Below are 25,247 nucleotides of genomic sequence, written 5' to 3' on the forward strand. Positions count from 1 at the left end.
CAGCTACTGAGTGAGGCTCTCAGCAACTTAGTGAGACCCTGTTTCCAAATAAAGTATAAAGTAGGTTTGGGAGTGTAGCCCAGAGATAAAAAAAAAAAAAAAAGCCCCTGGGTTCCACCCTCAATACCACAAAAATAAATAAAAATTAAAAAAAATTTTTTTTTTAAAAAAAGGGCTGGGAGTTTGGAGGTGGAATGAATGCCCTTGGGTTCAATCACCAGTACAAAAAAAAGAAAAAGAAAAAAAGAAAAGGTTTCAGGTCTCCTTAGGTTAACCAGGCTGGCCTTGACTTGAAATCCTCGAGGGGCATTCTACCTCAAAGGTACACCCCACCTCCAGGCCTTTTTATTTCTGTTTTGAAACAGGGTCTCGCTAAGTTGCTAAGGCTGGCCTCCAACCCCATCCTCCTGTCTCAGTCTCCCAAGTACTGGGATTACAGGTGTGCAGCACCACCACACCTGGCTGGCAGTGCTTTCTGTTGGTAGGCTGTGAAATAAGATTCAGCTCACAATGGTGTCTCAGATCTGCTGGCCCCAGTGATGGTCTTCCAGCCCAGGACACCCCCTCAGAACCCCACCAACGATCCTCACACCCCCGCCCTGTGGCGCCAGCCTCCCAGCAGGGGAGTGAGAGCACCAGGGTGCCAGTGGGATCTTGCTGACAGCCCCATCTGGTCACTCGCCAGTGAGCTGCCCCTGAGGCCCTCTCCTGCCATCAAACCCACAGCCAGCGTTCATTGTTTTCTCAGGTGTCAGCTCTGCCCCCCAACCTCACAGTCTTCACCGAGGGAACACCTTCCACCCCACCGTGTGGGTGCCTTTCTGGTCTGTATTCTGTGTAGGACTTGACTGCTTGTCATCTGTGACTATCAGCTACAGGGCCGGAGGTCATCTGCTCCTGCTCTGCGGCCCGAGGCAGGGCTCTCTTGGCCTCAGCATCCTCATCTGAGGTGACACAGCCCCCAGAGGTGCTCAGGCCCACCTGTTCCAAGTACAGCTGCATGAAACCCCCACCTCAAATGAGGTCTCTGTGGCTCCCTATCCAATACAGCAATGGATAGAAAAATTATATACTGTTCCATTCACCTGCAAGATTCTTAAATGAGGGGATACTCTGGTCATTAAATGAGAGACAGGAGAGTTCTGGACAAACGAATATAGAGCCCATTAAAGTCAAGGGTCCTGAAGAGGCCACGCAAGCCACGGCAGACACCTGCAAGGGCTGGCCAGGAGGTGGCCCCGTTGCTGGGTGCTACATTCTCCTGGCCTCCAGGCCACAGGGCAGGATGGGGCCCAAATGCCAAGGAGGGGGCATGCCTGCACTCCTGCCTGATCCCCGTGCAGGTTCCTGCTTCCCTGAAATGCCCACTCTCACCCTTTGTCTCTGCTCAGACTGGCCCCTGCTGCAGGTGGGGGCCTGGGGGGGTTATTATGGGTCTCCAGAGAACCTTCTTCCATGGACCCAAGAGCTTCAGAGACTTCCTGGGGGGAAGCAGGGATGGGGAGGCAGACAGCTGAGGGCAGGGGCCCAGGCCCCATCTCAGGCTCCCCTCACGGCCACGCTCCAGGGAGATGGTCAAGGGGACAGGCACTGTAGTCCAGCAAAGTGACAACAGGTGTCCCTGAGCGGAGCCAGCGGCGCGATGGCTGGTCAGTGTGTGCAGCTTTGGTGTTTCTGGTATTTACATTTTCTCGGCCTCCGCGCCCAGGTTCTGTGTCCGTTTCAGCCAATGAGACCTCTAGAAAATGATCCAGCGGCCGAGCGGGTGTCGGTGGGCCGTGGCGGGGACAGCGCCCCCCGGGCGGCGGGCCCGCGAAGACCGCCCCCCGCGGCCACTGCCCTCGGTCCCGGGTGGGCGCGGGCGCGGGCGGCGCGCCCCCTCCGCCCCTGCCCACCTCGCGCGCCGAGGGCGCGAGCAGTTTGACGGCGGGCTCACCTCCGCCTCGTCGGCGCCGAGCCCCCAGCCCCTCCGGTGCAACCCCGGACCCCTGCGAGCGGCGTCCGCCGGGGCCGCCGCATCCTCGGCCCGGCGGCGACCCCGCCCCGGGCTCCGCCGGCCCCGCGCCGGGACCCCGGCAGGGACGCGGGGGACGCGGGCGGCCGCGAGCTGGGCGCCCCCCGCCCCGGCCCGCGCCGCCGGACACCGGACACCGGCGGGCCCCGCCCCGCGCCGCGCCGCCTCACCTGCCCGCCGCGCCGCCGCCGCCTCCAGGGCCGGCCGGAAGTGACGCCGCGCGTGCGCAGACGCCGCGGGCCACGTGACCGGCGGCGGGGCGGGGCCGCGGCGGGCTGGGGATGCGTGGATGGGGCTGGGGATGCGTGGATGGGGATGGGGATGCGTGGATGGGGATGGGGATGCGTGGATGGGGCTGGGGATGCGTGGATGGGGATGGGGATGCCGTGGATGGGGCTGGGGATGCCGTGGATGGGGATGGGGATGCGTGGATGGGGATGGGGATGCGTGGATGGGGCTGGGGATGCGTGGATGGGGATGGGGATGCCGTGGATGGGGATGGGGATGCGTGGATGGGGATGGGGATGCCGTGGATGGGGCTGGGGATGCGTGGATGGGGATGGGGATGCCGTGGATGGGGATGGGGATGCCGTGGATGGGGCTGGGGATGCGTGGATGGGGATGGGGATGCCGTGGATGGGGCTGGGGATGCGTGGATGGGGCTGGGGATGCCGTGGATGGGGCTGGGGATGCGTGGATGGGGATGGGGATGCCGTGGATGAGGCTGGGGATCCGTGGATGGTAATGGGAATGCGGCTGGCGGGCGACCCTCGAGGGCCTCGCGCGAGGGCGGGGGGTCGGGACGCCGGAGGGGGCAGGAGGTGGACGTGGACCGAGGGGGTCCCAGAGGCTCCGGCCCGGCCCAGCGTGGACGGTGGGGGCTCGCGGGGGTCCCCAGTGATCAGGCCGCCACCACGGGCTTGGGAATCACGTTTATTGAAAAAGTAAAAAGTGGCACAATAAAAAATTAACCTGGAGGTCTGGGGGCGTAGCTCAGTGAGTGTTGCAGCGCTTGCCTGCCGGGTGTGAGTCCCTGCTTTGATCCCCAGCACCACAAAAACAAAAAATTCACCTGGAGAAAAAGCCAGGCCAGAGACCTGGGCACGGGTCCTGGCCAGCTGTGGCCGCCGCCCTGGCCCAGTGGGCAGGGAGCGCCCTGTTCTCTGGGAGGTGGAAGCCCGGTGGGGCAGGGCCGACTCAGTGCATCCTGGTTCCTTGGAAGAGCTCCACCAAGTCCTTGAAGTCCGGGTCGATGAGGTCAGAGGGCAGGTCGCCGTCATCATTGGCTGCATCTCGGTCTGCCCCCAAGGAGATGAGGTACCTGGGGTGCAAAGGGCCCGGGTTGAGGCTCACTGGCCCCCGTCCCGGGCAGAGGGCTAGAGTCCTGGGGTCACCTCTTTCCTTTTTCCGGGCAGGGCAAGGAGGAAGAAACCTGACCCTTTGGAAGCTGCAGCCAGCTTTTCCAGTTCGCTCTAATGACAGCAGGGTGGGAACGGGGCCAGAAGCACTTGGGGCTCATGCCTACAGCATCAGGGTCATCACTGGGGCCTGCACCTAGAGGTCACCTGAGGCCTGGAGGGTCCAGGCCTCTGCACCCGAATCCTACCCTCTCACCTGGCTATGTCCGGGTACCCATCGCTGCAGGCGATGTGCAGGGGCGTCCAGCCCGTCTCGTCCCGCTGGTGAATGTCAGCCCCGTATTTTACCAGCAACTTCACACACTCCAGGTTTCCAGAGAGCACGGCTTCATGCAGGGCAGCCAGGCCTGGGCAGGGCAGGAGGGCAGGGGTCAAGGCTGGAGTCCCCAGCACTCCCTTCCCCGTCAGCCCGCAGGCCCTTTGCCAGTCCCTCCGGCCCTCACTCACCTGAGGGGTGGATGGTGTCCAGGGAGACTTTCCGAGCCCGAATGAAGCGTCCCACCTGCTCCAGGTCACCCTGGCGGATGTGATCCAAGAACAGGACCTCATTAGGGAAACGCACGCTCCGGTCAGCCAGCATCCGCCGGCGCCGCTGCTGGGGACTGTAGCGGGTGTAGCGCACCGTCCTGCTGGGCATCCTGGGGGCCGGGGTGGGCTGCCCCCTGGGGACCTCGCTGTGCCTGGTGAGGAGTGTACGGGCTCTTCTGCCCGAGCGAGCCCGTGCTTTCCGCTTATATAGGGTTTGCGGCGCTATATAAAGCTGCGTGGTCATGCTCGTGGACGGGGGGCTGAAACTGAGCTGCTCCCCCTCCCTGCTCACAGGATCATGTTCAGTGGTTCATCTTTCAGCCCACCTGTTGCCGTGTCCGGCCAAAGGGGTCAGATCCTTCCTGGCCATTCTCCCTAGCCACAGCTGGACCTAGAGTTGCCTTACTAGAGGGGAGGAGAAGGACAAGGACAGAGCCCAGGAGGAAGGCTGCAGATGTGGGCTCCAGGATGAGACAGGCGCCCAGTCATCAGGTGGGCTGGGAATCTGAGGAAGGCTCCCGCCCGACCTCCTGGGAAGCATGGCACCACCCCCTGTGGTCCAGGGAGCACCTGAGCAGCACGTGGCGGTCCAGCCGAGCACCACCGCTTGCTCTCACCCACCCGACGCTCTTAGGAGGTTTTCCCAGAACTGCCGGATGGCTCTCCCTCCTTGGCAACCTCCTGCTACCCAGGCAGGAGGTTCAGAGCCCAGGCTCCTGCCTGGCCACCCCAAGCAGCGCTCCCTCTGTCCTGGCTCCCCTGCCCTCAACACCACTGGCACCTCTGCCTACCATATTTTGTCCTGGTTCCGGGTTCCAGAGATGCTCACTCTGAAGGCAGTGAGTGTCCAGTCTTCTACACGAGACAGGGACTCTCACCGGCCTGGGTGCCTGGCCCCAGAGGCTCTGGCCACCCTGCCCTTGTTTGACCAACAGTCACAGCTGAAGTCCTTACAGTGGGGGGCACGAGAATAGCTGGTGGACAGCCAGCGTGGTGGTGCACGCTTGTGATCCCAGCATTTGGGAGGCTGGGACAGGAGAATCGTGGTTCAAGGACAGCCTCAGCTACTTAGTGAGGCCCTGTGCAACTCAGTGAGACCCTGTTTCAAAATAAATGAAAAATAGGTCAGGGGCTGTAGATCGGAGGTTGAATGCTCCTGGGTTCCATCCCCAGTACTGAAAAGAAGGAGGAGGGGGAGAAAGCTGGTGGATGGGACGTGGGCACCAGAGCAGAATCAGGCCAGGGGGCCCAGTAACGTGGCTGTGGGTGGGGACGGCCCCCAATCCCATGGGGTTCCTCTGGCACTAGAAGCTGGCAGTGGAGCCTGCGAGGGCCGCCTTGGTGAAGCAACAGTCAAGGCCAGAAGTGTTCTCCCTCTTTCTGAAGGCTGACAGGCTGAGACCAGCGTGTCTGCGGGGCCTGGGAGCTTGCCAGGATCCTTGGTGATGCCTGGTTTGTAAAAGCGTCCCCCAGCCTCTGCCTCCATCTTTATGACCTGCTCTCGGTGTCTGTGCAAAGCCCACTTCCTTTTGTTGTTCTGTTAGGGACTGAACCCAGAGGCGCTGCACCGCCAAGCAGCATCCCCGGCCCTTTTTTTTTGGTACTAGGGACTGGACCCAGGGTCATTCTACCCCTAAGCTACACCCTCAGCCCGATCTTTTTTTTTTTTTTTTTTTGGAACAGGATACACTAAGTTGTGGAGAGCCTTACTAAGTAGCCGAGGCTGGCCGTGAACCTGGATCCTCTTGTCTCAGCCTCCTAAGTACTGGGATTACAAGTGTGTGCCACCACTCCTGGACCTATTTTTTTTTTTTTTTAAACAGGGTCTTGTGAAGTTAAGAGCCTCACTAATTTGCTGAGGCTGGCTTTAAACCCATAATCCTGTCTCAGCCTCCCAAGTACTAGGATTACAGAAGACCATGCCCAGATTAGACCATTTTATTTTATTTTTTTAGTTTTTTGCAGTATTAGAGATTGAACCCAGGGGTATTCTACCTCCACGCTGCACCCCCAACCCTGTTTTTTATTCTTTATTTTTGAAACAGGGCCTCACTCGGGATTACAAGTGTGCACCACCACACCTGATTTGACCCTGTTTTAAAATAAAAGTGCCAGTGGTGCTTGAAGTCCCAATATTTGGGAGGTTGAGACAGGAGGATCACAGGTTCAAGGGCCGCTTCAGCAATTTAGTGAGACCCCAAGCAACTTAGCTAGATTCTGTTTCAAAATAAAATAAAATGGTTAGGTATAGCTCAGAGATAGAATGCCCCTGGGTACCAAAAATTAATTAATTAATTAATTAATTAGTTATAAAATGGAGTCGGTGTGGTGGTGCACGCTTGTAATCCCAGCATTCAGGAGGCTGAGACTGGAGGATCACGGTTTGTGGACAGCCTTGGCTACTTAGTGAGGCCCTCTGCAACTCAGTGAGACCATGTTTCAAAATAATGAAAAATAGAGCTGGGGTTGTAACTTGGAGGTAGAATGCCCCTGGGTTCCATCCCCAGTACCGCAAAAATTAACAAATAAATTAATAATTTAAAAAAAGGTTTGGAGTATACTAATAAATATTCTGGTTTCTATTCCCAATACCACACCAAAAAATAAATAAAATAGCTATGTACACAAATAATCACATTCAGAGGTACTGGGGGTATGGTGGTGCATGCCTGTAATCCTAGTACTTGAGAGGCTGAGACAGGAGGAGCTCAGGTTCGCCACCAGCCTCAGCATCTTGGTGAGGCCCTCTGCAACTTAGTGAGACCCTGTTTCAAAATAAAGAATAGCCATCCAGGTGTGGTGGCGCACGCTTTTCATCCCCACACTTGGGAGGCTGAGACAGGAGGATTGCGCAGGTTCGAAGCCAGCCTCAGCTACTTAGTGAGGCTTTCAGAAACTTAGTGAGATCCTGTTTCCAATAAAATATAAAAAAGGTCTGGGAGTGTAGCCCAGAGGTAGAAAGCCTCTGGGTTCCACCCCCAGTACCACCAATAAATAAATAAATAAATAAATAAATAAATAAATAAAATAAATGTAAAGAATAACTGGGCATGGTGGCATACACTTGTAATCCCAGCATTCGGGAGGCTGAGACAGGAGGATCCAGGTTTGTGCAGACAGCCTCAGCTACTTAGGCCCTCTGCAACTTAGTGAGACCCTGTTTCAAAATAAAGAATAAAATATAGGGCTGGGGGGTATAGTTTGGAGGCAGAATGCCCTTGGGTTCCATCCCCAGTACCGCCAAAAAAAAAAAAAAAAAGAATAAAATAGGGCCGGGGGTGTAATGCTCAGAGGTAGAATGCCCCTGAGTCCATCCCCATTACTACACATACAATAAAAGAGGTGCCCTCCAGGAGGGTTCAGGCCGGAGCTGTGTAGTGCTCCCTGCCTGGGGGGCTGTTCCTGCACCTGCCTCTCTGCCCAGGCGCCCCCACGGTGGCACCAAAGGGAGCTTCACACCAGCCAGGCCCCCGGCTGCTCCCTCTACCACTCGCGGTGGCCCCAGAGACTGTCCAGGCCTCCGTCCTAACCCCTGGTCACTTGCAGGAGTCAGATACAGTTTCTTCTGACTTGTTTATAGGAAGACAAGAGACTCAAAGTTCTGTGCCGTCGCCAGGTGACAGAGCCTCCCCTGATGTGAAGATCGTCCTTTCTCATGTTGTGGAAAAGTCCTGCCTGCCCCCCGCCGGCCGGATCAGATGAAAGTGTGGGAGGGCTGGGGTTCAGCGCAGTGCCTAGCATGTACAAGGACCTGAGTTTGTCCCCAGCACTGGAACGGAAAGAAGGAAAGGAAAGGAAAGGAAAAAAGAAAGAAGAAAGGGGGAGGGAGGAGGAGAAAGGAAGGCAGGCAAGCCAAAAGAAAGAGAACATACTGTGGGCGGATGGATGGGCTGCCACCCACATCGTGGGCAGGAGGGCAGCAGAATGGTTAATCCCAGCAGCGGCCGGCCCAGGCTGGACAGGGCAGGTGAAGGCCCTCCGGGAGCAGGTGCAGCACCCCAGGCAGCCGCCTCTAGTCCACCCAGCTAGTGGTGAGCTGAGCGCGCAGTTGGCAGCTTCAGGTTTCTGTCTGGATCAGAGAGGGACAATGTGCCTTTCCCATCCCGGCCCAGGTACACATGACACTGTCTGGAGTATCCGCCTTGGGCAGTTTCAGCAGCAGCTGGCCATGCGCAGCGCTTTTTGTTTGTTTGTTTGTTTGGGTGATACTGGGGATCGAACCCAGGGGCATTAATCTCCAAGGTATATCTCCAGTCCTTTTTTAAAATTTTTGTTTTGAAACAGGGTCTTGCTAGGTTTTTGACAGTATGTTGCACTGAGGCTGTCCTCAAATCTGCAGTCCTCCTGTCTCAGCCGCTGAAGTACTGGGATTACAAGCGTGCACCATTATACCTGGCACCATCCAACTTTTTTTCTTTTTTTTTTTGTACTGGGGAATTTTTTTTTTTTTTTTTTTTTTTGCAGATCTGAGGGTGGAACCCAGGAGTATTTGACCTCTGAGCCATACCCCCTGCCCTGTTTTTTTATTCTTTAATTTGAAACAGGGTCTCACTGAGTTGCGGAGGGCCTAAGTAGCGAGGCTGTCCGCGAACTGTGATCCTCCAGTCTCAGCCTCTGGAATGCTGGGATTGCAAGTGAACACCACCACACCGGCTTCGTACTGGGAGTTGGACGCAGGGGCATTCTGCCTCCCAGCTACATCCCCAGGCTGAGTTTGTTTTCTTTTGCAGTGCTGGGACTGAACTCAGGGTCAGTCTCCCTCTGAGCTATACCTCCAGCCCTATTTTTTATTCTTTTTTTGGTGATACTGAGGGTAGAACCCAGGGGCTTTTCTACCTCCGGCTATATTCCCAGATCTGTTTTATACTTTTTTTGTGTGTGGGGGCGGGTCTGGGAATGGAACCCAGGGGCATTCGACCTCCGAGCTACACCCCCTGCCCTAATTTTTTTATTCTTTATTTTGAAACCGGGTCTCACTGAGTTGCAGAGGGCCTAAGTAGCTGAGGCTGTCCGCGAACCGCGATCCTCCAGGTCTCAGCCTCCCGAATGCTGGGATTACAAGCGTGCGCCACCACACCCGGCTGTTTTTTTAATTCTTTATTTGGAAACAGGGTCTCACTAAGTTGCAGAGGGCCTTGCTTAGGAGCTGAGGCTGTCTGTAAACCGCAATCCTCTGGTCTCAGCCTCCCAAAAGCTGGGATTTCCAAGCATGCACCACCATGCCTGGCTTATACTTTATTTTCAAACAGGGTCTCACTAAGTTGTTGAGGGCCTCACTAGGTAGACCAGGAACCTGTAATCCTGTCTCAGCCTCCCAAGTACTGGGATTACAAGCGTGCGCCACCATCCAACTGTAGTTTTTTTTTTTTTTTGGTGGTACTGGGGTTCCTGGAAACCCTTCTACTTCCAGGCTACACTCCCAGACCTATTTTATTATTTTTAAAAATTGGAAACATGGTCTCTTAAGCCAGAGAGGCTGGCTTTGAACCAGCGCGATCCTCCTGTCTCTGCGTCCCAAGCGCAGGGATTACAAGCGTGCACCACCACGCCCGGCACCATCCAACTTTAAAAAGTCCAGTGAAGCCATGTGTAGCGTACGCCTACAATCCCCGTACTTCGGAGGCTGAGAAAGAAGGATTGCAGGTCTGAGAACTGCCTCAGCAAGGAGTGAGACTCATCAACCTAGAGACCCTGTTTCAAAATAAAACTAAAATATAGGGCTAGGTATGTAGCCGGGAGGTAGAACAGCCCTGGGTTCAATCCCTAGTACTACAAAAAAAAAAAAAAAAATCCAGAGAAGCCAGCAGTGCAGTGCCCTGCCCAAGACACAGAGCCCCAGGGCCACAGGAAAGGGCAAGCCTTGGACAGGAAGAAGGGCTGGCCCAGGGCTAGGGGCAGGCCCTCTCCTCCTGGAGGCTCTGAGGCCAGAGGACCCTCAGGGCATGGTGCCCAGGCCTGGTCTGCCTTTTTAGGTTTCAGGCAGGTGGCTCCTGGCCAGCTGGAGCGAGAGAAGGCAGAGTTTGGGAAGTCCCAGGTGGCTAAGCCTTCCCGGACCCTTCAAAGTTGACTTGCTAATCCACCACCCAGCTGGTAAGGTTTGGATGAGCACCGCAGCCTCCCGGCACAGCCTGGGCCCGGAATGCACTCCTCAGCTGCCTCTGCGAAGGGGGAAAAGGATCCGTGGCTCCCGCGCCCAGGAGCACGTGACCACCGCTGCCTGCTCCACATCTGTCTCCAGGCCAAGTGCCCGCACTGCTGGGCAGCACGGTCACCAAGGCAGGGCAGACAGCACTCTCAGCAGTGGCTAGACATGGGCCCTGCTCTCAGCACTGCCCGCCTCTTCCAAAGAGGCTGAGTCCTCCTCTGCCGGGGCCACAGCTCTGGGGTCTCAGCCCCAAACTCGCCCTCCCTCCCTTTTTTCTTGCTTTATTATTATTTTTTTAATTCTTTTTTTTTTTTTTTTTTTTTTGGTGGTACTGGGGTTCCTGGAAACCATTCTACGTCCGGGCTACACTCTCAGATCTATTTTATATTTTTTATTTGGAAACAGGGTCTCGGTTTTTAAGCCAGCGAGGCTGATTTTGAACCTGCAGAATCCTCCTGTCTCCTCCCAAGCGCGGGGATTACAGGCGTGTGCCACCACGCTCGGCTCTTGCTTTATTTTTTAAAAATCTTTTATTGCCAGGTGTGGTGGCGCACTCTTGTAATCCCAGTATTTGGGAAGTTGAGACAGGAGGATCCAGGACCCTGTTTCAAAATAATTAAAAATACGGCTGGGGGTGTAGCTTGGAAATAGAATGCCCTTGGGTTTTACGCCCCCCCCCCTCAACCCTGTTCCACAACAAACAAAAATAATAAAAAAAAACCCCCAGGAATGGTTCTAACACTAGATTATTTCTATCAGTTTGGTAAAAAGCTTGGCAACTTATTTTTTTGGTGGTACTGAGGATTAAACCCAGAAGCATTCTACCTCTAAGCTACACCCCCAATCCAATTTTTTTTTTTTTTTGCACGTCTGGGGATCAAACTCAGGGGCATTCAACTCCCGAGCTATACCCCCTGCCCTATTTTTTATTATTTATTTTGAAACAGGGTCTCACTAAGTTACGGAGTGCCTCACTAAATAGCTGAGGCTGTCCGCGAACTGTGATCCTCCAGCCCCAGCCTCCCGAATGCTGGGATTATAAGTGTGTGCCACCACGCCCGGCTTCCAACCCTATTTAAAAAAAAATTTTTTTTTTGTAGTGCTGAGATTGAACCCAGGACTACAAAACTACCTCCGAACTATACCCCAGCCCCATTTTTTATTCTGAAACAGGGTCTCACTAAATTGTGGAGTGCCTTACAAAGTTGCTGAGGCTGGCCGTGAACCCAGATCATCCTGTTTCAGCCTCTTGAGTACTGGGATACAAGCATGTGCCACCATGCCCAGCTTCCCTTTCCTTTTTTTTTTTTTTTTTTTGGTAGTACTGGGGTTCTTGAAAGCCCTTCTATCTCCGGGCTACACTCCCAGACCTATTTTTTATTTTATTTTTATTTGGAAACAGGGCCTCTTAAGCTAGCGAGGCTGGCTTCGAACCTGCGTGATCCTCCAGTCTCTGCCTCCCAAACGCCAGTCTCCGCCTCCCAAGCATGGGGATTACAAGCGTGGGCCACCAGCTTCTTTTTTTTTTTTTTTTTTGCAGTACTGGGGATGGAACCCAGGGACATTTTACCTCTGAGCCACACCAAGGTCTTTTTTATTCTTTATTTTGAAACAGGGTCACAGTGAATTGCAAAGGGCATTGCTAAGTAGCTGAGGCTGGCTGTGAACCACGATCCTTTTGTCTCAGCCTCCCAAGTGCTGGGATTACAAGTGTGAGCCACCATGCCTGGCTCTTTATTTTTTTGTGGGTCTGGGGATGGAACCCAGGGGCATTTGACCTCCGAGCTACACCCCCTACCCTATTTTTTATTCTTTATTTTTGAAACAGGGTCTCACTAAGTTACAGAGGGCCTAAGTAGCTGAGGCTGTCTACAAACCGCCATCCTCTGGTCTCAGCCTCCCAAATGCTGGGATTATGAGCCCGCCACACCCGGCTTTTTATTTTTGAAACAGGCTCTTAATCTGCAACCCCTCTCAGCCTCCCCAGTACCAGGATTCTAGACATGCGCCTCATGCCGGCAGGGTTAGTAGTTGCTTAGACTGTTGCTATCGCCCTGGGTAGCCTTGGCCTCCCAGGTTGCTGGGATTGTCAGGCCCTATCACGACGGCACAGGAATGAGCCGGCAACCAAGCTGCGCCACCTGGCCAGGGCCGCTGCGGCACGTGTGCGGTGCCTGAGGGCAGCAGCCCCTGGCTGCACAGCGGCCCGACCTCACTCCGACCTCACCTCGGGCTGCCCACACCTGGTGAGTCCCCGCTCCCTCTGTGAGAGGGACTTTCTGCACTGGTAACACACCAGTCAAGAGGCTCAACAGTGGGACCCACCAAAGCCAGCCATACCTGTGGTCACAATTCCAGCTCTGCTCCAGTGGCTGGAAAAATCCTAACAGAGACAAGAGCGGGTAATAAAATTTCAACTTTATTTGGCCAATGTGTTCAATTCCAATATTGTGGTAGAAATATGCCTGAAGAATGGTCGGCGTCGGACTCGGCCCCAGCATCCCCGACTGTCTCCTGGCCGGAATCCAGGATCCCGGCTCTGCCTGGCACAGGCAATTGGCCGCGCTGGAAGAGAATCCGGCAGTCACAGAGCAAATCGCATGTGGCGAGGTGGGGCCCGGCCTGAGGATGAGGCGCGCTGTCCAGGCCTGCTCTGGGCCCTGCAGCCCGCAGCTGTCGTCCCTCCTCCAAACGCGGCCGACAGGACCCAGGAGTCTCCGCTCACCCGAAGACGTAAGAGCCACGCTCAGTCACGGCAACGGGCGTGAGGTGTATGCGGGGAGCGATCGTGTCCAACCCGGGCCGTCCCTTCCCACACGGGCACGGGAATCTCCAGGGAGGCCCAGCCGTGGGAAACACCCTGGCGTCGAAAAATGTCTAGAAGTCCCACAGATGGAGTTTTTAAAGTGATAGTATAAACCTCTCTAACAGGAAAGAGATTACCAGCGTGAGATCCCAAACATATTAGCGAGCACTCGGGACAAAACATGTACAAAAAAGTACATCACAATTAAAAAGCAGCCCACGGACATGGGCTGGCCTGGAGAGAGATCCCTTTCCGAAAATTGAAAAGCAAAAGGGAGACGGGCTAGGTATAGACGTGTTAGGATGGTGTGGCTTCACAAAGATTCCCTGGGTTTCTGGCGGCGCTCCCCCTCAGGCGAGGGTCAGGCTCGGGAGGCGTGGGCGCGGGAGCGCGGCCCACCGAGGTGTCGGGCTGGTGCCCAGGCCTGCTCTCCATTACAGTTCGTCCTTCACAGCCTTCTGGTCCTCGTCTTCCTCCATGTCCGGCTCTTCTGCTTCTTCCAGGTCCAGGTCCTGGCATACAGGGCGAGGGACAGTGAGAGGGCAGGCGGCCAGCCGTGGCCAAGCCGCCGAGCGCGCAGGGCGAGGCCGAGCAGTGACCTCTGGGTGTGACCCCTCGGTCCTCCCAGTGCGGCTCCAGCAGCCTGGCCGCATTCCGCAGTGAGCCATCCACTCCCGCCTCACTGGCTGCCACGGCCACCTCCCGACCACTGTCCTGCCCCCACCTACCCACCGTCCCCGGCTAGGCCAACAAGGACTGAGCTATGGGCACGGCCGCCCGGCCTCAACCAGGGCCGGGCACTGGAGTCCATCAGCAGGGGCGTGCCAGCGCTCCTAAGCAAAACGTGGCTCTTAAGCTGCTTCAGCAGCGCGGGGAGCACCTCCTGCCCCGGGACCCCGAGGCCAGCCAGGGCCGTGTGGTCACTCACGTCGTCATCCCCGGCTCCATCCTGGCCACCACTCTCCAGGAACTTCTTGAACCCGTCCAGTGTCCGCTCCCCATTGTAGTCGATGACCTGTGAAAGACAAGGTGTGAGGGGCATGCGCCTGGGCCTCCTGCCTGGCTCCTGGGGTACAGAGACGCCGGCAGCGTGGGGCAGCCGTGCCCAGGCGAAGTCGCACCGTTCTGTCTGCGCTGGCGGGAAAGAACTTCAGAGTGGGGAAGCTGTGCACTTTGACGGCCTCCACCTCGTTGGCTGTGGAGTCCATCTTGGCGATGACGATGTTCTCGTGATCCTTGTACGTCTCTCCCAGTTTATCCCAGATGGGGGCCAGCTGCTTGCAGTGGCCACACCACGGGGCGTCTGAAAAGCAAGGGGTGCTGAGGGTTGGTGCTGGCCGGAGCTGCCTGTGGCTGTTCTACAACACACAGCCAGGGCGCGGGCGGCCTCCACTCACAGAACTCCACAAACACGTTCTTCTTCTCGTCAAAAGCCACCTCCTCAAAGTTCTTCCCGACCAGCACCTTGACGGGCTGCTTGTCCCAATCTGCAGGCAGCTCCTGGCTCATCAGGTGGGGCTGGAGGCAGACACCCGGGTGAGGGAGGTGCGCAACCTGCCATCCTCCAGGGGCCAGGGACTAGCAGGAGGCCGGCGAGCCCCGCAGGAGGCGCCCAGCTTGCTCCGCGCTGGGTGGCCTGGCTGCGGCCGGCAGAGGACAGGGACTCTTGCTGCCTCGGGCGCTGTGCTGGGATCATGCAGTCATGTCCTCGGACTCTGAGGATGACACCAGATCCCAGAGCCCAGGAACCCAGCTGTCCTGGGCCTGGACGGGCGGCACCAACCTTGATCTTGCCCTCCAGGAAGCGACGGCAGAACTCTGTGATCCTCTCGGCCGTGAGCTCGTCCGACTCAGGCTTGTACTTGGTCATCTCCTCCTCCAGGGTGATGAGCCGCACCGCCGGGCACTCCTCCTTTTTCAGGCCAAAGAACTCGAGGATGCGCTGGTTGTCAGCGTGGTCGCTGTCGATGAAGATAAACAGGATCTTGGGGGAGAAAAGGCGCGTTGAGATGGGCCTGGACAGGCGCCCTGCGCTGCACTCCTGCGCCTTGGCCGGGGGCTGCCCACCAGAGCTGGGCGGCCGCGGGCTGGGGCTGCCCCGCTAGGACCCGGCGCCGGGAGAAGCCCACCTTGCCCTTGAAGCCCTCGGCCGCTTTCTTGAAGTTGCTCAGCTTGCCGTCATAGTCAGACACGCTCTTGGGCAGGAACAGCAGGATGTGAGTCTTGATTTCACCTCCGAAAATCTTCGGGGCTGTCTGTGTCACAAACGGAAGTTTCTAGGTCTGAGCCACAAACCAAACAACCTTTGACAGTGTGCTCTCCCCACTGGCCCCGAGGCTACCAGCCCTAGAGGACCGCGGCCGGGGCCTCCCGTCGGCCCACCCCGCACCCCTGCTCTGACCGCGGGAGACACACACCTGCTCCGTGAACTCGATGACCAGGGGCAGCTGGTTGTGCTTGATGAAGTCCAGCAGGTTCTCTTTGGTGACCTCCCCCTCAAAGTTGTTCCGACCCTCGTCAAACTGTGGACAGAGAGGGCCGTGAGCGCTGCTGCTGTGAGCTGGCCCCCAGCAGCAAGCCCACGGCTCGGAGCCCGCCAGCGACAAGAAGGGCTCCTGCGCCACCACGGCCGCGTCAGTGGCCACATGGTCTCTGCCTTCCTGCTCCCGGCGGAGGGCTGACGCCGGGACGCATGGCCTGGCGGCGCGAGGACCCCGCCCCTCCCACCACGCCACGCATCAGTGAGACATGAAACCTAAACACTGTCTCATCACTAAACTGATTTTGTCTGGGGAAAATAATTTTCATAAAAATATTTCTGTTTCAAGCCGGGCGTGGTGGCGCACGCTTGTAATCCCTGCGCTTGGGAGGCTGAGACGGCAGGATCACAGAGGTTCGAAGCCAGCCTCAGCTACTTAGTGAGACCCTGTTTCCAAATAAAATATAGCCTCAGCTACTACTTAATGAGGCCCTTTGCAACTCAGTGAGACTCTTTCAAAATAAAGAATAAAAAAATTAGGCCGGGCGTGGTAGCGCACGCTTGTAATCCCAGCATCCGGGAGGCTGAGGCCAGAGGATCGTGGTTCGCAGCCAGCCTCAGCTACTTAGTGAGGCCCTCTGCAACTCAGTGAGATTGTTTTCAAAATAAAGAATAAAAAATAGGGCAGGGGGTGTAGCTCAGAGGTCGAATGCCCCTGGGTTCCATCCCCAGACCCGCAAAAAAAAAAAAAAAAAAAAAAAGTTTCTAACCGGGCATAGCGGCACACGTTTGTAATCTCAGTACATGGGAGGCTGAGACAGGAGGATCGCAGTTCGCAGCCAGCCTCACTTAGTGAGACCCTGTTTCAAAATAAAGAAAAAAATGGGGCTGGAGGTATAGCTTGGACGCAGAATGCCTCTGATTTCAATCTCCAGTACTGGAAAAAAATATGTTCTTATGGCGCTAAGGACTTGAACCCAGGATTTTCTACCTCTGAACTATACCCCAGCCCAATCTTTTTCTATTTTTTGAAACAGGATCTACATAGCTGAGGGCCTCCATAAGTTGCTGAGGCTGTTCTTGAACCTGTGATCCTGTTTCAGCTTGTCAAGTACTGCGATTACAGGCATGTGTCACTGTGCCCAGCACTTTGTTTTTGTGGGTCTGGGGATGGAACCCAAGGGCATTAGACCTCTGAGCTACACCTGCCCTACTTTTTATTCTCTATTTTGAAACAGGATCTAAGTTGCGGAAGGCCTCACTAAGTAGCTGGGGCTGTCTGTGAACCGCGATCCTCCTGTCCCAGCCTCCTGAATGCTGGATTGACGAGTGTGTGCCACCACGCCCGGCTCATCTGTTTTTCTTTTGTGGTGCTGTGGCTTGAACTCAGAGGCACCCTATCTGGAACTACACCCCGGTCCTATTTCATCATTTTTATTTGGAAGCAGGGTCTCACAAAGTTGTGGAGGGTCTTACCAAATTGCTGTGTCTGGCTGCTAACCTGCAATCCTCCTGTCTCGGCCTCCCAAGTTCTGGGATGACAAGCGTGTGGCTCCTATTTTACTTTGTATTTGGAAACACGGCCTGGCTAAGTTGCTGAGCACCTCACTCAGTGGCTGGGGCCGCTGCACATCGTGGTCCTCCCATCTCAGGCCCCTGGCGCTGGGGCTGCAGGCGTGTGCGCTCCCCGGCAGGATTCCTCTTTCTTACCAGCCACTTCCCCAGTCACTTCAGCAGGTGCCGGGAGGGAAGCTCAGCGGTGGCCACTTCTCACTCCGAGCCAGTTACGTCCAGGGGAGGCCTGAGCGGGCAGGAGCCTCCAGCTGAACCTCGGAAAGTGTCGCTCGGCCAGCTCAAGCGCCACAGCCAGCTACTCCCCAGCCTGCCCTGTCTTCTCCAAACCAGAGGCATGGAGAGGCTGCTGTGGGAAGGTAAGGCCGGGAGGCGCCTTGGCCAGCGGCCGCTCAAGCCCTGCACGTCGGCACCGGCAGGCCCAGGCCCGCTCCCCGGCACAACGCTGGCTGGACACCCCAGAGCCCAGCCGGGCACCTGTCTCCCTGTCTCCAAGCGCACATGCCCACTAAACTACATCCCAGCCCTTTTTATTATCTTATTTTGGTGCTGGGGATTAAAGCCTGGGTGTTCCATTTCCAAGCCACACCCCAGCCCTATTTTACTTACTATCTTTTTTGCAGCACTGGGGCATTCTACCTCCTTGCTACATCCCCAGCTCAGTTTTTTATTCTTTATTTGGAAACAGGGTCTCTTAAGCCAGCGCGGCTGGCTTTGAACCTGCACAATCCTCCTGTCTCCGCCTCCCAAGCGCGGGGATGACAAGCAGGTGCCACCATGCCTGGCTTTATTCTTTATTTTGAAATAGGCTTTCACTAAGTTGCGGAGGGCCTCACTAAGTAGCTGAAGCTGGCCACACCAGTGATCCTCCTGTCTCAGCCTTTCAAGTACTGGATTACAGGCATCTGTTACCACACCCAGCCTATTTTACTTTATTTTTTGTGGGTCTGGGGATGGAACCCAGTGGCATTCTACCTCCAAGCTACAGCCCCTGCTCTATTTTTCTTTATTTTGAAACCGGATCTCACTGAGTTGCAGAGGGCCTCACTAAGTAGCTGAGGCTGTCTGCGAACCGCGATCCTCTGGTCTCAGCCTCCCGAATGCTGGGATTATAAGCGTGCGCCACCACGCCCGGCTTATTTCAAAACAGGATCTCGCTCTTGCTGAGATTACAGGAGTGTGCCACCATGCCAGGACTGTTCACAATCTACCTTCGTAAAAATTTCCGTTTAGTAGGGGACAGTTCAAGAGGGCCTCAGGCAAAGACCAGTAAGACCACCCGTCTCTCTGGCTACGGATGCCCACTCTGCCAAGTCACAGTGGCAGGTGTTTTGAAAAGGTGGACGCTGCAGCTCAGTGAGGTTCCTGGCCCCCACACTCCCTCCCGATTCCTCAAGGTGAATAGAGCACCAGAGTAGATGAGCGCGCACGGCCAGCAGTTGCAGGCAGGGCTTCCCTGGTCCAAAGCTCTGCTCCTCACCCCGCCCGTCATCCTCCGGCGAGACAGGGAAAAGCCAGCGGTGGTGGCGGCCCCATGGGGCCAGGATCCTGGCCCACTGAGAAAGCAGCTGGCTCCGCAGGCCGCCCAGACGGTTCCCTGGGCGTACAGGAAGACCCGGCTCACTTGGCGGAAGTGGCTCAACAGCCTCAAGGAAGTTGGGCGGTGTGACACATGCCTGCAATCCCAGTGACTGGCGACCTGAGGCGCAAGGACCAAGCCAGGCCGGCCCGGCAACTCAGCAAGACTGTCTCAAAGTAAAACAGGTGTGGTGGCGCGTGCCAGGAAGGCTGAGACATTCCAAGTTTGGGGATGGTCTCTGCAACTTGGTGAGACAGTTTCAAAATGAAAAGTAAAAAGGGTTGGCAGTGCAGCGCAGCGGAGAGGGCTCCCGGGCTCTACTTCTAGCACTGCAAACAAAACAAACATCACGGAGGCTGGAGCACTCCAAGTGTGTGAGCAGTGCCTGCTCACAGGCCCAGGGCTGCGCCCAAACTAGCAGACAGTGACGACCGAGGCAACGCAGAAAGAAACATCACGAAGGGCCCGCTCACGCAGGCCCGCAAGCTGCTCCTCGGGCTGCGGCAGCAGAGGTGCTGGAGTCCAGCGCAGTGAGGCCAGTGTGAACCACATAGCGATGCCGTCTCAAAACCAACCAACCCACACACCCCACACTGATAGTCTGAACCAATTATCTACCACGTACCCCACCTGTCAAAGGCGAGAACCAGAAGCCGCCCTACCTCCAAGACGTGTGGTCACCAAAACCATCCGCCTGGCGTTAAGACAGACACCTGGGCGTAGTATGAGGGACGCAATTGGCGTGGACTGTAGGTTTCTACGGTCCCCAAAGAAACTCCCCCAGAACCTCGACTTTAGGAGAACAAGACTGTCTAAAGGCCCAGGGCTAAGCCAGGAATGGTGGCGCATGCTTGTCATCCCAGCACTTGGGAGGCTGAGACTGGAGGATCACGGTTCGCAGACAGCCTCAGTTACTTAGTGAAGACCTCCGCAACTTAGTGAGACCCTGTTTCAAAATAAAGAGTAAAAATTTGGACTGGGGAAGCTGAGACCGGAGGATCGCGGTTCACGGACAGCCTCAGCTTAGTGAGGCCATCTGCAACTTAGTGAGACTCTGTTTCAAAATAAAGAATAAAAAATAGGGCTGGGGGTGTAGCTTGGAGGTCAAATGCCCCTGGGTTCCATTCCCAGACCCGCAAAAAAAATGTAAAAAATATATTGGGGCTGGGGATATAGCTCGGAGGTCGAATGCTCCTGGGTTCAATCCCCAGCACCACATAAGTAAATAAATGAATGAATAAATGCCCAGGGCTTTTTTCTATGACTTCACCTGACACTCTCCAGTTTTGTAGCCAGATGTCTAAATTTCCCTGTGCATATGTGCAAAGACAACGGACAGCTTAGTAATTCCTTAGTAATTAATTTAGTAATTTTTTTTTGGGGGGGGGCGAGTCTGAGGATGGAACCCAGGGGCATTTGACCTCCGAGCTACAGCCCCTTCCCTATTTATTTTTTTGGTGGTATTGGGGTTCCTGGAAACCCTTCTCCGGGCTACACTCCCAGACCTATTTTATATTTTTATTTGACAACAGGGTCTCTTAAGCCAGCACGGCTGGCATTGAACCAGTGCGATTCCCATCTCTGTCTTCCAAGCGCGGAGATTACAAGCGTGCGCCACCACGCCCGGTGTCCCTGCCCTATTTTTTATTCTTTATTTTGAAACCAGGTCTCACTGAGTTGCAGAGGGCCTCACTCAACAGCTGAGGCTGTCCGCAAACCACGATCCTCCTGAATGCTGGGATTACAAGTGTGCGCCACCACTCCCAGCAGCTTAGTAATTTCATCCCTTTCAGGGAATACTGTGAGGATTTCTTTTTCTTTCTTTTTTCTTTTTTGCAGTACTAGGGATGGAACCCAGGAGCATTGTACCTCTGAGCTATACCCCCAGCCCTATTTTTTTAATTTTTTTTTTTTTTTTGGTGGTACTGGGGTTCCTGGAAGCCCTTCTATCTCCGGGCTACACTCCCAGACCTATTTTATATTTTTGAAACAGGGTCTCTTACGCCAGCGTGGCTGGCTTCGAACCTGCGCGATCCTCCTGTCTCTGCCTCCCAAGCACGGGGATTACAAGCGTGCGCCACCACGCCCGGCTTTAATTTTTTTTTTGAAACAGGGTCTCACTGAGCTGCGAAGAACTTTGCTAAGTAGCTGAGGCTGTCCACGAACGGCAATCCTCTGCTCTCAGCCTCCGGAATGCTGGGATTACAAGCGTGCACCACCATGCCCAGCTACCTTGAGGATTTCTACTGAGCAAAGTGCCGAGTGGCTGGAGTTCTTGAGGAGGGGCTGGAAAAATGGCTAGCTGCAAGCAAGCGGATACAGGAAGCCACCGAGGGGTGAGCCCACGCCTCTTCCTCCTGTGCTGCCAGGGGCCTCCAGCCTGCAAAGCCCCCTCAGAGGTGGAATGCACACACAAGACCACCTCAACCCAGAGGCCAGCAGCACCCAGCCGAGCCGCTGCCGCCGCACTGCACCCTCAAGCAGCCTGCCTGTCACTCTGCTCGAGAACCTCCCTGCGCTGGGAATGGGAGGACAGCACTCAGGACCTGCTCCCCAGGCTCTGAGGACCCTCCTCCTTCGTCCTCTTCTGGAACTCTCTCCCCTTTCCACTGTGTACTTTGCTACCTAGATGGCAGGGACCATGGCAGCACGTCCAGGTACAGCTACACTCCAAGAACAGGGCGCTCAGCTCAGCCCTGCCCATCCAAGATGAGGAGAGCCGGCCCAGACGCACTCAGCCTCCAAAGGGAAGGCGACGGCAACCGCCAAGGTGGGAGCTGCCCGGGCGGAGCTCGCCATCCAGACCTACGTGGGGGGGAAAGTTCTGGAACGGCACCTTGGATATAATCAAAGCCAGCAGAGCGGACACTTAAAAACGGCTGAAGGCCAACTGCCATGTGTCTGGCCACAAGTGAAAACAAAAAGCTACCAGTGAAAGGCAGACCCAGCAAGTCGATGGTGACAGGAAGCTGGCCAAAGGCCCCGTGCTCCGGGTCCAAAGGCCACCGTGAGCAGGGCTCGTGGCTCCGTGACTCGGCAGAGCGCGAGGACCCTTGATAACCACTGCGTCAGCCGGCGCTGGGCAAAGTCCCCCAGCACGGAGGAGAGCAACACCGCCCCCCGCAGGCCGACACCCGCACTGCCGGGGCGGAGCTGCCCAGGCCACTCACCTTCTTGAAGAGGACCACCCCATCTTTGCTGAGCTGGTATTTGGAGAACACATCGCTGTTGGATGTGATCCCAAAGGGTATGTCATCAATGGCCTCTGCTGCCAGCAAGAACTGCTTGGCGGTGTCGGACTCCGAGTCCTGGAAGAGGAAGGGTTATCAGAGGTGGCTGCACACCCCCGTGCCGAGGAGCCCACAAGGCCAACCCTGCGGTGCCCGGGAAATGTGACCCTCCCAGACTGAGCAGTCCACAGTGAAGTTCTAAAGCTCTACCTTAAAGAAGCCAATGACGACCACCTCGCTGGACTCCACTAAGGACTCTGCAGCCGATACATCTGCCAGGGTGGTGGCCGCAGGGCCTGTGCGCTTCTTCAGCCAGTTCACGATGTCGTCAGCCTCTCTGCCAGCTACACCCCAAACAAAAGCAGGTTCCACAGTGAAACAGGGTGCCGCCCACCCTACCTGGCACACTCTTGCCAGGGCTCCGCCCAGCAGGCCGAGGACGCCTGACCTGCCCCCAGAGCGAGAGCGAGATGTTCTCCCCGCGGAGAGCTGCAGACCCTGAGCGCTCGCCTCCCGATTCCAGCAGGCGAGGCTGCTGCTGTGCTTCAACGACAGAGGACAGAGGTCCCCTCTGGGAGACAGACCGATGCACCTTCTTTCTTCTCTAGTCCTACTGCGTTTTCTAGATTTTCTTGGACATGTGTAGTCATGGAACTCATATTCTCTCCATGTAGTGCTCTCAAGCCAGGTGCAGTTGTAGAGATGTGGTAAAGTCAAATTTTTTTATTTTCCTGGGTCTGGGAATGGAACCCAGAGGCATTCTACCTCCAAACTACACCCCTGCCCTATTTTTGAAACAGGGTCTCACTAAAGTAGCTGAGGCTGTCCGCAAACTGCGATCCTCCGGTCTCAGCCTCCCAAATGCTGAGATTACAAGCGTGCGCCACCATGCCCGGCTTAAAGTCAATCTAAAGCCAGTTCTCAAACCCCAAAACAGGTTCAGCTTGACTCCCTGATATCCTCAGGTGGCCAGGGGCCCCGATCCAAGGCTTGCCCGGCCCACCTCCCAGCAGAGCAAGGACAGGAAGAACGCACGCTCGCCGGCCAGTCAAGGCAGCCGCCGCGAGGAGAGGCCTGCTCCTCCCTCCCCTCCTGCGGCCCCAGTGCCCGGGTCGACCGGGGAAGGGCTGCCCACCCCAGGGTGGCCAGGACTTCCCAGAGAGGTGCCAAGAGAAGGCTGAGCTGCCAGGGATGAACAGACCCAGGAGCCGTCTCACCTACGAAACCCAAGCAATGGCTGGGCCGGGCATTTCCCCATTCTAAGAGTTACAGAGCGGGAGCCGCAGACGGCCCAGTGAGGTGGCTGGAGTGGCGAACACTGGCCGAGGCAAGGCTGCTCGAGGACACTTTTGCCAACCCTGGGACAGACAGACTCGGGCCACCCGGGCTAACAAGACTTCCACGTAACTGGTTTTAGAGACAGACGTCTCTTTTGTCACCAGTAACGGGTTCAGCCACATTGGAGCCCAGCAGCCCCCAGAAGCTGCTTGAGAGGTGGCTAGACGGCCGCTGAGGGCTTGGCCTTGGGGTCCGCTGTCAATCACTGCAACACCTTGGCTGCCCGCAAAAAGCCCTGTCTACAGGGCCTGGCTCCGTGGCCAGCAGGCTCCAAGTGAGAGCTCACAGCCGTCACCTAGGTGTTGTGGCTACACTGTGGCTCGCAGGGGCACTGATGGCCTGAAGCCCCGTTAAACAGAGCAGCAGCGGCCTGCCTCTCTCGCCGCTCCATCTCCAGATGAGAAGCCCTGGCCAGCAGATGCCCTAGGGTGTCGCCCTGGACACAGTGCCCTCCACTCTGGAGTCTTCCAGAGAGAGAACTTTCCTCACTGGACGCTCACATGTGGAAGTAAACATAGAACCCAGTTGAGAACAGGGTCCCCTCCAAGCCTCTGAAAATCCTGCTCCCCACGCTGGTGGCTGAGCTTTCAGTGAGGTCAGCTTCCAGGGCCTGCAGGGAAATCCCTCGGTGAAGACAATTAAAGGGCAGTGCTGCAATCACACCTGTATACTCCTTGGGGGAGGCTGTGTCTCCATTCTTGAAGAACTTGATTGTGGGGTAGCCACGGACGCCGTACTGCTGAGCCAGGTCAGACTCTTCGGTGGCGTCTACCTTTGCCAGTCGGATCTCAGACCCTTCTGCCTTCAGCTTCCCGGCTGCTTTGGCATACTCAGGTGCCAGCGCTTTGCAGTGGCCGCACCAAGGAGCATCTGGAAAAGAAAGGGGGATGCTGGGAAGCGGCCCTTGATCAGGTCCCGCTGCTTCCCTTCATAAAACCCTTATCTGTGCCCCAAGATAAGCCCTCTTGGTGCCTGAGGCTGATAGTAGGACTCTTGGGCAACATCAGGACAGAGGCCACAAGGGACAAACCAACGCCACCTCTGCTCTGCCGGGTCACCACCAGCACAGGAGGACAACCCAGCAAAGACTCAGAGCTTCTGATTATAACCAGCAGGCAAGCAGAGCCAGTGGGTTCCTAGGATTTCCCTTTAAGAACCCAGGGAGTTTGGGGGTCGATGCCACAGCCCTTTACCGACCAGGTAAAGGGTCCTAATTTTGCGACACACACCTAGAACTGTTCTTTATGGTGGGAGAATAAGAGTCTGCTAAGGAAGGCCAGCAACCGCGGGGGACGTAAGATTCCCACCCTGGAGACAGTTGGAGCCAAATACTTGTAAACATGGTCAGACGACGAGAAAACTGGGGCAGGTTAAAGGTGATGGGGCAGGAGCGGGGCATTTGTGGGTCCGTCCAGGTGAGTCATTAGCAGGGCCGGCCCCTGGCAGGCTCCCTTGTGTCTGCAGCGGCTCACACAAGTCGATCCTGTTTTCCCTAGCTCACAGAGAACTCCTGCCATGTGGACGGCGGGCACAAAGGCAGCTCCCTGGCGCTCAGCCCCGCAGTCACCCTCGAGGAGCCTGGCTCCAAGTGCTTCCAATTTAGGCAGGAAGGATGCCCTCTGGGCGGCGGGGAGCAGCGCGGCTGACACGGGCGCGCCGGGCAAGCTGCAGCCCGGGGCCGACCAGGCCGCGCGACCCGGAGGCCCAGACCCGCGGCCCGAAGCGCACGGGGCAGCGCTGGGCGACGGGCCCTCCGCCCGGCCAGGCCCTCGCACTCACAGAACTCCACCAGCAGGTACTTGTGCGCCGCCAGCGCCTCCGCGAAGTTGCTCTTCTTTAGCACCAGGACGTGGTCTTCCTCTTCGGGGGCTTCGGCGCCCACCTGGGCAGCCGCGGCCAGGGCGAGGCATAGCAGAGCGCGGCTCAGCATGTCGGACGTCGGAGCGGGCGGGGCAGGTCTGTTGGCGCCGCCAGGACAGCGGAGGCGACGAGAGCGCGCGCCGGCCCTGGCCTCGCCTTTATAAATCTTGCGCCGGGGGCGCGCCCGTGCCCCCACCACTGGCACCGGTCGTCGCGCGCACGCGCCCTCTATGGCCCTCCGATTGGCTTGTGTGCTGCGGGGCCCGCCCCCGCCACGT

At 56.5% G+C, this 25,247-nt stretch overlaps 2 protein-coding genes across 2 annotated transcripts; both read right to left on the reverse strand.

The window, feature by feature from the left end:
* Positions 1-3,211: 3,211 nt before the first annotated feature.
* Positions 3,212-4,069, reverse strand: PPP1R27 (protein phosphatase 1 regulatory subunit 27; the record flags this gene model as incomplete). Its single annotated transcript, XM_080714168.1, has 3 exons — positions 3,212-3,335; positions 3,629-3,779; positions 3,880-4,069. The coding sequence occupies 3 exons, from the start codon at positions 4,067-4,069 to the stop codon at positions 3,212-3,214; spliced, it is 465 nt and encodes a 154-aa protein (XP_080570294.1).
* A 9,276-nt stretch (positions 4,070-13,345) lies between these two features.
* Positions 13,346-25,039, reverse strand: P4HB (prolyl 4-hydroxylase subunit beta; the record flags this gene model as incomplete). The annotated part of the gene is made up of 11 exons (XM_080713435.1): positions 13,346-13,423; positions 13,840-13,926; positions 14,033-14,214; positions 14,309-14,429; positions 14,695-14,895; positions 15,041-15,166; positions 15,329-15,433; positions 21,712-21,849; positions 21,982-22,115; positions 23,773-23,979; positions 24,889-25,039. The coding sequence occupies 11 exons, from the start codon at positions 25,037-25,039 to the stop codon at positions 13,346-13,348; spliced, it is 1,530 nt and encodes a 509-aa protein (XP_080569561.1).
* Between the last annotated feature and the right edge of the window lie 208 nt (positions 25,040-25,247).

The sequence above is a fragment of the Muscardinus avellanarius genome (assembly GCF_963383645.1).
Source record: "Muscardinus avellanarius genome assembly, chromosome: 16".
Classification (NCBI taxonomy): Eukaryota; Metazoa; Chordata; class Mammalia; order Rodentia; family Gliridae; genus Muscardinus; species Muscardinus avellanarius.